The 14,326-nt window shown below is 32.9% G+C and overlaps 2 protein-coding genes across 2 annotated transcripts; one reads left to right on the top strand and one right to left on the bottom strand.

The window, feature by feature from the left end:
• The first annotated feature begins 7,069 nt into the window (after nt 1-7,069).
• On the top strand, nt 7,070-9,307 carry LOC135846592 (activator of 90 kDa heat shock protein ATPase homolog 1). The gene is made up of 9 exons (XM_065365781.1): nt 7,070-7,242; nt 7,408-7,512; nt 7,588-7,864; nt 7,951-8,071; nt 8,155-8,252; nt 8,342-8,479; nt 8,555-8,656; nt 8,736-8,872; nt 8,953-9,307. The coding sequence occupies exons 2-9, from the start codon at nt 7,433-7,435 to the stop codon at nt 9,038-9,040; spliced, it is 1,041 nt and encodes a 346-aa protein (XP_065221853.1). The 5' UTR covers nt 7,070-7,242; nt 7,408-7,432; the 3' UTR covers nt 9,041-9,307.
• A 41-nt stretch (nt 9,308-9,348) lies between these two features.
• LOC135846593 (uncharacterized) lies at nt 9,349-12,129 on the bottom strand. Its single transcript, XM_065365782.1, has 9 exons — nt 11,952-12,129; nt 10,692-10,847; nt 10,418-10,619; nt 10,278-10,336; nt 10,160-10,195; nt 9,962-10,079; nt 9,804-9,889; nt 9,681-9,708; nt 9,349-9,611 (listed from the first exon to the last, which is right to left on the bottom strand). Exons 1-9 carry the CDS (start codon nt 11,991-11,993, stop codon nt 9,448-9,450), a joined length of 891 nt encoding a protein of 296 aa, XP_065221854.1. The 5' UTR covers nt 11,994-12,129; the 3' UTR covers nt 9,349-9,447.
• Between the last annotated feature and the right edge of the window lie 2,197 nt (nt 12,130-14,326).

Below are 14,326 nucleotides of genomic sequence, written 5' to 3'. Positions count from 1 at the left end.
ACCCACAGCTCTGGTCGTGCGATTAATAATCTATATCCCTTATTTTATTGCTGATTATGTTCCGCAATTTTTTTTTTATTCCCAGAAAATCAAAGTTTTAATTGGATTATAGATCTGTTCAAATTTGATCAGATCCAATAAAGGAAACCTGACTGATCGGACTCGATCAAACCTTTTTAGATCTGAACATTCCTTATATCCAGATAGATCTCTTCAGACCAGAAAAGACTTAATACGGACGCTGTGATTGGATTTTATTGAATCTGACAAGATCAGATAGGTACAGTCATTTTCCCCTTTCGTTCAATTTTGCTGATTTTTTTCTTTTTTATTTCAGATTGACTCAAGATACAAAAGCATTAAGTAAACGAACAGGTTACGTCAGTTACACCTTCATCTGTTCCTGCAATTCCAAAGGTAAGCAAACACGCTTTTCAATGTGTATGACAGGCTGCATGTTTCCTGGTTTTAAGGGGTTATCTTACTTATAAACAGTTAAACACCCAGTATGTAGATTCTATTTATCAATGAGCACAATTGAGTGGGTGAAGGTAGGTGTAGACACTCATGGAACATGTAAAGAGACGAATATTGTCCTTATACCTATGTATAAGAATGAATGAATGTACACCGATGGTACGAAATACCTCTACCAGACATATATGTTAGGTACCAAGTCCGAAATTGTACTATTCGGAGATGGTACAAAATTGGCTGTACCAATCCGGAATGGTACAATTTCGGACTTGGCACCTAACATATACAATACATACGTGTATTGAAACGGCACGATACAAATGCCATTATTCCAAGTACCTACCTAGTACCTACTATGTTAAATTAACTTACAAAATATATCAACGATCAGACAACATAAAAGGAGTAAAACGTTGAGTTGATAATTACCTCAAAGCGAAGACATGTAAGTTAATGAAAATTGAATTTCTGTCTTATGTAGGTAGGTAAGGTAGGTTGCTTTATCAAAGAGAGGCAATTTCTACAATCCGTTCGCTTTCAACTATCTCGTTTTCGACTTTGTCTATATCCTCTTTTCATATGTACAAATAACCTTTGAGAATTGTTGCGTGCGTGTAGTGTAGGTATTGTATTGTCGTCAGGCAGAGCAGAGCGTACAGCGTAGATTTTACGGGTGACACACGTTAACACGAAGAAGTATTACTTAACAATGACTGAATAATGCCTAATGTCATTGTTTTAATAGACTCGAATCTTGATTCATCTGTTAATGTTACAACCGCCAAGATGCGAATACTTGGCGGCATGTCATTTAACAATAATATAATGTACCTTTCGAGAGCGAGAGATCGTGTTAAGCTCAGGTAATTATATGAGACGACCCTATCTCCTATGGGAGAATACACCAGACAAAGATACAAGTGAAAAAAAGTTCACCATCGATAAGATTTCAGATAAGAAAATTAATTTTTTAATGAGGAAATCCGGTTAACCATCTCGAACAGAATAAAGTTTAACGTTAATTTTGTTGTTATTTGTCGTCGTTTCGAGTTTATTTTTTTAAATCTTTGGCGCAATGAATAAATTATGAATGAAATTCCATGACGCTAACTAAATTTTGTTAAAGATTAAATAAAAACTCCGGAGCAGATATTTTAATGAGAAAGAACGTCGGCTTTAAACGGAAATTTCGCTTTAAAAAAATTCAAAAAGAATGTGTAAAGAATTTTGTAATCAAATTTTCATTTTTTTTTTCTTTTCACTCGTCCAAACCCTTGTTCTTTACTCCTTCTAAATTACCATCGTAGTTTCTTTCATTGCTGTAAAAAATAAAAGGTTTTGTAACCAAACAAGCTTCTTTACACAAAAAAAGCAAAATAAAAGTACAAATAAATTTCCTTAATAAAATTTATGCCTATTCGTATAAAATGATGAAAAATTCATTATTTGAAGCAAATGGTTGTTTAGATGTAGATACCTACTCTGTTTATTTTTTTTTCTTGCGCTAATTATTTTCCTTCTTTTTCACTTGTTTGTTAGCAAATCGATGCGGTTAATAGAATAACATTATTATTAAATTTTTATTTTTTAATATTTCATTTATCAAATGATTAATGAAACTTATACGGGAAATAAATTTGTTGATTCATTTTCCGTTTTCCTGTTTATAGTTGAGATGAAGACGAAGGATTTATTAAATCACTGAAGCAACGTTTACCTTTTTTTTCCTTTTTTTTTTTTACGAAAATGTAACCGATTCGTTCGAGGTCGACTGTAAAATTAACTTAGTTTAGTGTTTCTTTTCTTTCTGCCGTATGTATACTGTTGTTTTTTCCTTTTTCTTTCTCTTTTTCGACTTTATTATATCAATTCCCCGTAGATAAATAACAAAATGAAAGAAAATATGCTGGAAAAAATCACTTTAGAGTTGTCTTTATGAAGAGGGAGAAGAAAAACGGACGTGTTACGGAGGCAATTTTATAACATCTGCGAGTATATTTCGTTTTATTTTCATCATCGATTTGATTATTTGTACCATTAAATTGCACTCGTCGTATTTTTCTCGTCAGCCGAACCCGGAGAGGAGTAAATTGAAAAGAGATTATGGTGGTTTTAAACTCGAGCACCCCGAATTTATAATTCAATAAACGAATGCGCGTCTTCGATTTGAAATTAAAATTGGAAAACACTCGCGTTGACTTTGTCGTACTTATAGTATAGTAAATGGAAAATTCAATTTTGTGATATCGGCGGAGTAATATAATAAGAAACATCTAGAAGAAACACGTAAAGGTACGGACATGAGACGAGTGCGAGCTCAAGCGCGAGGGAAAATTTAAAATTACATATAACGATCTGGATAATACCATCATTTGGATTAGTAATAATTGTATCGCATTTGATGAATATAAATACCCCGCTCAAGAAGTGGCGAGGGGGTCGTCGATTTTTTTGAAATTTTTCCTGTGGAAAGACCTTCCGAAGGGATGACCAATGGCGCAAATCGCAGCCTTCTAGTCCTTTTTTAAAGCCTGCTAGGAGGTGTCAAAGTTTTCAGTGAACTTGAAATATCATCCATTTCAGCAGTGGATTACTCGATAACCGCGATACCTACCAAAATTGAACTTTTTCCGATAGTTAGGGGTTTTGAAAGGCTTTTTGATGATATCATAAAAATCAATGTTGCCACTTTTTTTCGTACGAAAAATTAGCTCGAAAAGTTTCAAAACGTAGTTTTCATATCGTTCCGGCTCTCAAAAATTCTGAAATAATATATGTATTATGGACAACTTTTCATGCTAAACAACATTTATTAAAAAATTGGGATGGCATTATTTCGTATAATCGATTTAAAGCGAAAAAAATGTGATTTTTGATTTAGAATTTGAAGAAAAGTTTTGATTGGTAAAGTTCACTCATTTACGTATTCGTTGAAAAAGTTGAAAAAACCCTTTCACTCGATAAAATGTGCTCATCACAAAAAATCAAAATTCGAAAAAATGCAATTTCCAATTCCAAACATCAAAAAAAAGTTTAAATTTATTCAGTTGTCTTATTTTGACCTGTTTCTGGCGAATTTCATGTAAAAATTACACTCATAGCAAAAAAAATAAAAGTTCGTTTATAAATTTGACACCCCGTAGCAGCCTTTGAAAAGGGGTTAGAGGGCTGCGATTTACTCCATCGGTCATCCCTTCAGAAGGTCTTTCCACAGGAAAAATTGTTGAAAAATCGCCGACCGCCCTTACCATTTCTTAGTCGAATTGACGTGGAATGACCCCATATTGTGCTTAGAAAATATATCTACCTAATTTTTTTTCAACTTTTGAAAAAATGTCAAGGGTGGAAAAACGCACTTCTCACACCAAGTCACCAAAATTGGTGCTGTTATGCGTTTTGAAATTAGGTACAAATTTCAAAATGCTTTTGCCCTCGCCCCGCTCGGGTCTATTGAGGTTTCATCTTCAAAATTGCAATTTCAGGAAAGCATTGACTAATTTTAAGAAATGTTGAGTCATTGAGATCACAAAAACGGAATCCTTTCATTAAAATTGATGTTTTACTTTTTGAATTAAAAATTTTCCAACGCTTTTGCCCTCGCTTCGCTCGGACCATTCAAGATGCTACTTTAAGTAAATTTCAATTCAAAAATTAAATAGGTGGGTATATAGGAAAATTCCAAAAATCTAACCTAACCAAACCATTTGAAAAGTGAATCCTTCATTTTTTTTCTTTGAACAGAAACAGAACTATCAACTTTTCAAAATATTTTATACCTACCATTGTCACATTGTGTTCCGATGAAAATGTATAATAAAACATACGTATACAAAAATGGACGGTCGTTTTTTGGTTTTTTCGGTTTTTTGAACAAATCTTCTCAAACAATTTTCGCTCTCGCGGAAAATTTTGATTTTTTTATGCCTAAAAATAGGCTTACAGTTTTGCTTACCCCCTCTTCCATTGCATATAAAAATGTGTAAACCCCCTCCATGATTTCATCAGCACGTTAGAATTTTGATTTTTGCCGGAAAAATCACAATTTTTGTCGACAAAATCAACTAAATGACATGATTTACCACCCCCCCCCCCCCCCCATAACATGACTTTGATCTGCCTCTTTCATTAGACTATGATTTGTAAACTAAGATGTGTGAATGTACAAATATGATTGATTATTGAATTTTAATTTCAATTTAAAATTTCAATATTGCAAATATTGCAATGAATTTGCAATCGAAGGGCCTGATGGAAAATGGGCCTCTTTGACCGGAGGGCCTTTTTCCGCACTTTGGTGATTTGAGTTCCTTGAAGTCTTGGCTACCTTAGGTGTGAGTTTCAGTTCATGATCTTGTTCCTAGAGCAAGCCAAGCCCGTATCCAGGATTTCCTCCTGGGGGGTGATGAATGACTCATAAGTAGGGGACAAAAATCACAAAATTCCCAACGGACTCATATGTATGAAAATTTCAATAGGAGGCACATTTCAGACATTTTTATGCTGAATTTCAGCTTGAAAAACGTGTTGATCAGAGTGAGGTTTTTGAAATTTATCCAATAAATTGTTTATACTTACCTATTTACGTATAATGAAATTCAGATAAGCAAGAGCGAAGCGAGGGCAAAATTTTGGAAATTGGTCAATCCAAAGAGTAACAAATACTACATACATTTCTGATTGTAAAATTGATTTTTCTGGATTTAACTTGACACTCCTCACGTCCTCAGACTTGAATTAGTAGTTTGTTCAACTAGGGAGTGATAATGATTTTTGACAATTTTTGAGGTTTATTGTCCAAGCGTCGCGAGGAAAATAATTCAAAATTGTCGAAAATCATTTTTACTCCTGAGTTGGATAACAAAATCCCAGTACCTATTCAATTCCAATAATGATCAGTAAGCTGGAGCAAAGGGAGCACTTTTTCTCCCTTATAATAACGAAAAATATGCTTACAGAAATTTAAATTTCAAAAAAGGAAAGCAAACAAAAACATTGGAAATTCATAATTCAAGAAACAAAAATAATTAGTACATAGATTATGCAACTAACTACTTAGGGAGATAATGTGATTTTCAATGAATTTTGAAGTTTGTAGCAAATTATCTTCCTAGAAACGTAAAACAACATGATTTTTCCCTGTGATTCAATGCAAGAAATTGTAGGAAATTATATAAACCTAAGGATTTTTTGGCCCTGGGGGGTGATTGTACCCCAAATCACCCCCCCTGAATACGCCCTTGGAGCAAGCTACATGATGTTTTATTCATATTCATATCTCTTTGAATAAAACATCTCAATCGGTGTACATACCGCCAACCCGCCATACCATAGGTACGTGTTACAGTTTCATAAAAATTGATCTGGAGGCGAAAGGAAGCATCCTTCAAAAATTTCAAGTTGAGTAAGTTGTAGAGAATTAAATTTCCAATCGACAGAATGTCGTTAGTTTTTTCCTAGAATGCTTAGTTTTTGATTAATATCACGTAAAAGATGAATGTGAGTATAAAAATCAAAATCAGCTCGAAAATTTCAAGTGATCAATGTTGTAGAGAATTAAATTTCCAATCGACATAATGTCGTTAGTTTTTTCCTAGAATGCTTAGTTTTTGATTAATATCACGTAAAAGATGAATGCGAGTAAAAATCAAAATCAGCTCGAAAATTTCAAGTGATCAATGTTGTAGAGAATTAAATTTCCAATCGACGTAATGTCGTTAGTTTTTTTCTAAAATGCCAAGTTTTCGATTTAATCACGTTGAAAGATGAAGTTAATGAAAATCAAAATCAACTTATGGAAGAAGGGCCTCCGACGCGAGTTTTTAAATCTCATTTTTTTCGAAGATGTGGATAAATTATTTGGCAAGTAATGGTCAATACTTGTTGCTGATACTTCAATCAAATTTTAAAAAACACCTACCTCAAATCAATACGTTGAGTAGTTTTTAATTGGCAACAAAAGTAAAACTTTAAACGCATTTTTCTCAATACTATGTTTTTCCGAGGGAGCCCTTCTTCCATCAGGCCCTTCAATCTACGACCTGTCGAAAATTCGAAATAATTATTTTATTTTTCAATTTTCATACTCTATTGTACTGTCTACTGTAAGTACCTACATGTAGTCCTACTAAACTTGCAGAAAATTTGCGATTTGCATTATTTTGCATTTTGCAATGCCAAAATTTGCAAATTGCAAAGTAATCAAATCATCAACATCAAGCAACCTTGCAAAGTCAGCAAAATCCAAAATCACGCAAAAACGCAAAAACCTAAATACGACAATGGACCGAATGGGCTGATGGCATGCTGATGGAGCAATAATTATTTTATTTATCATCACATTCACTTCACTTGTCTTTATTTAGTTTTATTTTTTAATTTTTTTTTTATTTATTTGCAAAAGAAATTATCGAAGTTCTATGTGATTTAAATTTAATTAAATAATTAAGTTCAATTGAAACCAATAATAAGTTGACATTTTTCAATTCAGAAGTTCAAGTTCAATAACTGGTACTCCAAGCTTCCAAGAAGCACGAATCTGAATATTTTTTTCTGTGCTCTTTGCCTCACTGCTGGCGCTAGCAGTATAGAAACATCTAGAAACACAAACCATCGCGAATTTTCTACTGATACACTCCGTAAATAAATCGTGATGAACTCGAGTTGAAAGTGCGAACTTTTCTTGTAATTTTGGTCAAGAAATACATCCCGTATACAATTTTCAAAATCTGCAAACCACCTCCGATCTCCGATCGTTTCACAGCTCCGGTAAGTACACTTTAGTATTAATTGGCTACGTATTTATGTCAAAACAACGAGCTTCTATTATCAGCTCTTTCTGCTCATGTGTTACGGGCAGTCGGTAAAAACAATGATAGATCGAAGTAAATTTTTAATTTTTTGTACTCTTATACTAATGAATTTCATTCTCAGTTGTCGTAGATTTAACTAACTAACCATGGCCAAATGGGGTGAAGGTGATCCTCGTTGGATAGTTGAAGAACGACCGGATGCTACCAACGTAAACAATTGGCACTGGTAAGCTCACTTTTTTCTATTCGTGTTCGATTTTTTTAATCATCGATGTATTTATCACATCCGAAACTCTTGTAGGACTGAGAAGAATGCCAACCAATGGTCCCAAGACACTATTAAAAAACTACTCGTTGGTTTGGAAATCGAGGGTGATCATTTCCGATGTGTGGTCACCGATGTTGATAAATGCCAGGGCGAAGCTGTCGTTAACAATAGAAAGGGTAAATTGATATTTCTCTACGAATGGGATATTACGGCTTCGTGGCAAGGCAAAGTACGCGGTAAAGATGATACCATCGAGGGTAAAATCAACATCCCGAATCTTAGCGAAGAAAACGAAATCAACGAAGTCGATGTTAGTTCATTTTGGTAACTGTTTACTAAATTCGTGTCTATGATTTGAATCAATTGTTATATTCAAAGGTGAATATTCTGTTTCAGATTTCGTTCTCTTTGAAAGAAAATAGTGAAACTGGTAATATTTTAAAAGACTTTTTATACAAACAAGGTGTCGAAAGGGTTAGACAACAGCTCGCTATCTATCTGAAAGATTTAAAAGAAGGTCAGTTACAGTAGTAGTTATGTTATAAAGCTGTTACATGTTCGGTATTCTAATCGGTATTTTCGAATACGTTTTTTTTTCAGAATTTTCGAAAGGTTTGATTCTACCTAAAAAAGAAGATGCCGGTTCGAAAACGTCCAAAGATCAGATTAACAATTTATCGTGTAAATTTGACAAAAAAGTAAGTTTTTCTAAGATCATAATTCAATAATTTTCATCAAGCTTCAGTTCATCGCATTACACGACATTAACGTTGTAATTTTCTCTCAGGTTTCTGTGAACAACGCCACCCAAAACGATAACTCGCAAAAAAACATTGGAGTAAAAATTGCTACGAAAACTTTAACAATGAATCATGCTTTCCAATGCACTGGTCCCGAATTATATAATGCGTTGACGCGAACTGAAGTGAGTATTTTTGTTTATTTAGTCTCTGATTCGAGATGAATTTATATTTCAACGTTATAATTTGTAATACTACAGTTAGTAACTGCCTTTACCAACGGCCAAGTGAAATTAGATTTAAAAGAAGGTGGCAAATTTGAATTGTTTGGTGGTAATATTCAAGGATCGTTTATCGAATTGGTGAGTTCATCAATAATACTTTTTTTTCAAACGATGAACCTATGGATCTTAATATTTTAATCCCATCGTCACGTTCTAGGTACCAAATAAAAAAATAGTTCAACGATGGAGAACGAAAAGATGGCCATCAGAGCATTATTCAACCGTAACGATCACCATCGAACAACAAAATGATGATACCACTTTAAATCTCGTGCAAACGGGCATTCCAGATAAGTAAGTAATACAATTTCTCCAGCCAGATTGTAAAATTTTGTATCGAATCTAAAATAACAATTTTTTTTTTTTGTTTGCAGTGAATATGATGGAACGAGAGATAACTGGGATCGGTATTATTGGGATCCAATTAAAAGAACATTAGGATTTGGTAGTTTTATCATTTGATGGATGAAGTCAGCGATTCGAATATTGCTGTATTCCTTTTTTTTCCTGCTCCCCTCCTACGCCCTCGTATCATAGTTAAAATGTCGCGTGCGCAAGTCATTTGATTGTGTATTAATTAGGCATAATTTTCGATGCGCTTTACACCAACAAGTTTAAAACACTTAGATATAATTTTTTTTAGGTTACGGAAAATTTCTCGTAAAATAATGATTTTTATCATTTTTTCCCTTTTTTTTTTGTGAAAATAAACCGTCTTTGTAAATGTTACCAGTTGCTTTTTTTTCATCGTTTGAAATGAAAAAGACGTGTTACAAATGAAATTCATTATTATTACGAAAAATCACAAAAATCTAAATTAATTAGATTTAATTAACGAACTAAGTCGAGTTAAGTTACCATTTTTAAAATTATGGTTCTTCGGGTTTTTCATCGCTGTGGTTGGGTTTGCGATGATGTTTGTTATGATGATGGTGATGGTGGTGGTGACCATGATGATGGGGACGGTGGGGAGGGAATGGCATCAAATTTGGGCATTTTTCCAATTTCTCTTTGAATTCGGTACATGCTGGGCCTGAAATCAAAATCAAAATTAGATCTAGAAATACATTCGGTGGAAAAAATGTGAAAAAATTATACATACTGGTAGTCCAAATGTCGCTGGGGCAGTTCTGTAAATGAAAATTGAGTTCGTTAAGAGGTTAATTTGATTTTTCAAAATTTATTTTGATTGTGTAGAGTATAGTTTACGGTCAAGAATACTTACGAAGAACAATTCTCGAGTGAAACATTTCATGTATTCAGCTGGGCCAGCTTTGCAGGTCTTTTGCGATTGGCTGTTAGCTTCTTTAGCTGAAATAAAAACTTTAATGAATAAACTTAGTAAATTCAAGGTTATGATTAAATTATGGAAAGAAGGCTTACCAGCGGCGAGACACTTTTTGAAAGCAGGATCAACGATGGAAGCCCATTTGGTATCATTGCCAACAGCTTCGTTCATTTTTTTGGTCAATAATTCTTCGTTGAAAGCATCATCGGTGAGCTGTTGATAAAAGTAAACATTTATTTACATTAAAATTACAAAATATCATAAAGAAAAAGAAAAGATTAGGTAATACTTACGAGACCAGTTGAATTGAAAACGCAGCTCATGAAGCACTGAAAATGAAAACAAATCATTAATCGATGATCTTAACGAATTAGAAACCGAAGTAGAGAATGAGTTGAGATTTATACGTACTTCTTTCTTTTCTTGGAATCTATCAACATGGGAATCTTTGTTCGCATTTACATCTTCGGCTGGAAAAATGAAACGAGATGGTTTAGAATTTAGAAATATTCGAATGTGATTAGAAATTTCGATTTGATTCGTTCACTTACTTTCTTCGACATCGCGAGCTACTCTTTCAGATTTTTTCGCTCCTGGTTTGAAAGAACCATGACGATGATGACCACGTCTACCACCAGGATTCAAAGTTTCGTGAACGTAACGATGACATTTACCAAAAACTTCGGGTTCACTGAACGAACTCATCAAGTCAGGGAGCTCGCAACATACTGGAGGAGGAGGAGGCGGTGTCACCTGTAATAATTAGATCGTGTAGTAAATCTACGAGTAGAATCGTGCTTGATGATGTATGTAGCTTTTCTTCACCTTTTCTCCGGATTCATCGCTCGAGTCGTGATGGTGAGGAGGACGATGGAAATGCATACGACATTCGTCGGGGATTTCACGTCGTTGGCGGGGATCATTGCGGCCTAAATTCGAGTTCACTGACGACGGGGGAGATGCGTTTGAGCTACCGTACGTCTAAAAAATTATTTTTTAAAAACAAATTTTCAATTTTAATTTGAAAAAATAGATAAATAAATTCGATGGTATTAAATGATGAATTGAAATGTTAAAATGATATTGAAATGAAGAGTGATATTCCAAAACTCGCTTTGTCCCTCTTTGTCCATTTTCACAACTTTTCAGGAGAGAGGAAAAACAGTTTCCCTTTAAACGGGTAAATTGGCTTTTTAGGCGAGTTTAGCACTTTATTTGGGTGGATTTATGATGTAGGAGTGTAGGTATACATTTCATCCACTAAATACTGCTGAAAAAAATTTCAATAAAAATGGACAAAACGCGTTTTGGAACGTTATTTTTAAAAAAAATTTCAGTGAATTGGCTATTTAGGTGAGTTTAACACCTCATTTTGGTAGGTTGATGATGTAGGAATGTGAGTTAATACTTCATCTACCAGGTACCACTGAAAACCCAACTTTGATAAAAATGGACAAAGCGAGTTTTGGAATATCACTCTTCAAATATAAAAAATTTGTTCTACCATATTAGAAAAAAAAAAAAACTGAATAAATTTGAGGGAATGAGAAGATTTATAAAACAGCCTAAATTTAGTGTTAATTGTAAAAAATATTTTTGGATAAAGATACATGCACCCAGCTAGATCTGGTCAGCAAATTTGTTCGCCCATGTTTTTTATTTATTTTTAAAGTTTTTTTATTGTACTTACTACCTACATGAGATTAGATTAAGAGAATAAGTCGATTTATAAAATAAATTAAGTAGGTATTAATTTGAAAAAAATATTTTTTGATTATTGTTTCAGAATGGAGAATAACAAATGCGAAAAAAAAGAAGCTATAAAGTGTGAATAGACAAAAAGCTCGAAAATTTTATTCACAAAATGCGACGATCTAGAATAATTATAATAACCGAACCGGACATCTTTTCATTCATTTATTCATTGTATTAGGTAAGTGAATCAAACACAAAAAAAATAATTAGGTACGAATTACCCATTTAAAAAACAAAACGTAATGTACGCACAATTTCGCGAACAAATATGAGAACCGGTCAATTAAAAAATATGTTAGTACCTAAATATTAAAATCGAAAAAAACTCACCGCTAATGCAACACAACAAAAAACCACAACAGAGTATTTCATTTTTAATTCGTTCTATATTATATTAGGTACTTGTTAACACAACAAAAGTGGAACTAAAAATGAATAAATTCGCGTATCGGAAATGGTATTTATATATTACACAGTCCAGTCCGAAGTATCGCCCGCGCCCTGCCAAAAGTATTAATCAAAACAATTATCTAATGATAATTTTCACCAAGCTACAATTCGTCCGAATTGTCATACAATAATAACTTAGTCATCTTCACAAATTATGAGTAATATTTATCTCATATAGTACGCAATTTAATAATTTGAAATCCTTCACGGTTGTCGGTTTGGTGTTTCGATAAATAAACTATGACCTCTGTATATCTTCGATATATTGCTGCATAAAGCTCAAGCCGCCGACTGCCGATCCGATGTACTCAAGAGATAAGAGAATTTCCTCTATATTGGAAATACCGGCCTTTAACTTTTATGAACGGGTTTATAGCTTACTCATTGGTGATCAATATGCAATTATTTCGTCGATTATAAGCTGGCACTTATGGTTTAATGAACGGAACCAGTTTTATTTTAAAAATTTGCAGGTGTTTTTGATGATTATTTTAATGGAATTGTTTATATAGAACGAAAGGTGAACGATTTATCCTATCTATTTAACTGCGTTTGTTTAATCATTAATTCATTATTGTGTACTTTTCTAAAATTAATGCGTCTTGTTCTTTAGTTTGTTGACTTCTGCGGTGTTCAAAGTTGACTAAGTAATTGTTGATGAATGTTGAGATTTTATCGTTGAGTTGAATATCCTTATTACATTTGTGAATGTAAATAATATCTATTCAATCCAGTGTGAAGATTTAATGTACCTATTTGGTAGTAAACCGACACCTACCAAACCCACTGTACCTACCTACCTACCTACCTATAGTTTATTTGAGAAACATTCCATCCGGTAGAAAATTATATAGTATTTTTATCTTCTTTTTGATCTGTCAGCGATGGTGTTGTACGTTGGTGGATTAGCAATCAGTCACAGTTAACTAGGTTATTATTAGGGCTGAGGAAAATATTTTATATCGTATTTTTTTGTAGTATACTAGATAAGGTATATCCAACATAGTTTTACGTTTCATAAAATTTCGAGTCGATTGAGCCCCATTTGTTAGAGAATATTTTGGTATATTTTAGGCACAAATGCATATTTTAGCATATTTTGGGCTTTTTTAGGGAATATTTGGCAATATTCAGCAATTTTCACTGTTTTTGGAGAATATTTTAAGAAAAACTCACAAAGCAGGCAAAATTTTCAAACTTGAAAAAAAAATTTTTGAATGCCAAAAAAATTTTTTTCTAATCAAAAAATTGAAATTTGAAAAATGAAAAATTTGTTTTCTAAAAAATCAAAAATTATGTTAATTTTGATGGAAATGATAGAATTTCTTATTCATTTATCTAAAATATCACATAATATCAACAAAATGAAAGAGGGAATGAAATTCTCTTTCAAATGATACCCATATTGTAAGGGAATTTTTTTGCATATTTCGGGTTTTTAGGGAATATTTTTACATATTTCACGTTTTTCTGGAAATATTTATAGGGAATATTTTAGCATTTTTTAGAAAATAAATATCTCAGCCCTAGTTATTATAAAGGGATGTCATTTTCGGGGTATCTATTTAATTCTATTTTTGCAAATTTAACTGGTTTCGTATAGTTGAATTTTATACAAATCAAGTATAATGATTGCAATTCAATTTGGAATTGGAATCACCGGACTTGAGTCTGTACATATATCAAGTACATAACTGTATTTGAGAAAAATCCTCCATAATGCATACTTTGTCATTTTTCCGTTAGTAAAAAACAGAAGAAAAAAAACAAAAATTACCAACCTACATGTTTGTGCAATTAGTGATTAATATACAAAGTTGTAACGCAATCCCTTCTCTAGTCATAAGCAGATAAGAAGAAGCGGTGACCGTTTGAAATTAGTCACTGAATGTTGATGATTAATGTGCATGAGCATTAAAAAACAATAAATTAATCATCTGTGGGGTACCTATTAAGTATTCGCCGAATTATTTACATTTTTCGAATAAAATAAAAACAAAGTATACCTAGTATTGGTTCGTAAGAACTTCTACTGCTTAATAACCAATAGATAAGAAGGTATAGGGTATTTCCTGGAATGCATAACTATATAGATGAATCAAATAATCCAGTTAATTCACATGAAAGAGATGAGTTTGAGGATTTTTGACGAGGATTTTATGAGAAAGCTCATGGGCAGAGATGTATTCAGATTGTGCTCTTTGATTATCGAATTTAAACTTTTGTTTCAATATTTTCATTGTGTAGAATGTAGA

This window comes from Planococcus citri, chromosome 5 (assembly GCF_950023065.1).
Source record: "Planococcus citri chromosome 5, ihPlaCitr1.1, whole genome shotgun sequence".
In the NCBI taxonomy this organism is placed as follows: Eukaryota; Metazoa; Arthropoda; class Insecta; order Hemiptera; family Pseudococcidae; genus Planococcus; species Planococcus citri.
The sequence above is the reverse complement of the archived record's forward strand: the minus strand, read 5'-3'. Positions and strand labels throughout refer to the sequence as shown.

Coding starts and splice junctions, on each gene's coding strand:
- LOC135846592 (XM_065365781.1), top strand. CDS start 7,433: ATGGCCAAATGGGGTGAAGGTGATCCTCGTTGGATAGTTGAAGAACGA. Junction 7,513..7,587: donor AACGTAAACAATTGGCACTG/GTAAGCTCACTT, acceptor AAACTCTTGTAG/GACTGAGAAGAATGCCAACC. Junction 8,873..8,952: donor CAAACGGGCATTCCAGATAA/GTAAGTAATACA, acceptor TTTTGTTTGCAG/TGAATATGATGGAACGAGAG.
- LOC135846593 (XM_065365782.1), bottom strand. CDS start 11,993: ATGAAATACTCTGTTGTGGTTTTTTGTTGTGTTGCATTAGCG. Junction 9,709..9,803: donor TCACTCGAGAATTGTTCTTC/GTAAGTATTCTT, acceptor TTTCATTTACAG/AACTGCCCCAGCGACATTTG. Junction 9,612..9,680: donor CAGCGACATTTGGACTACCA/GTATGTATAATT, acceptor TTTTGATTTCAG/GCCCAGCATGTACCGAATTC.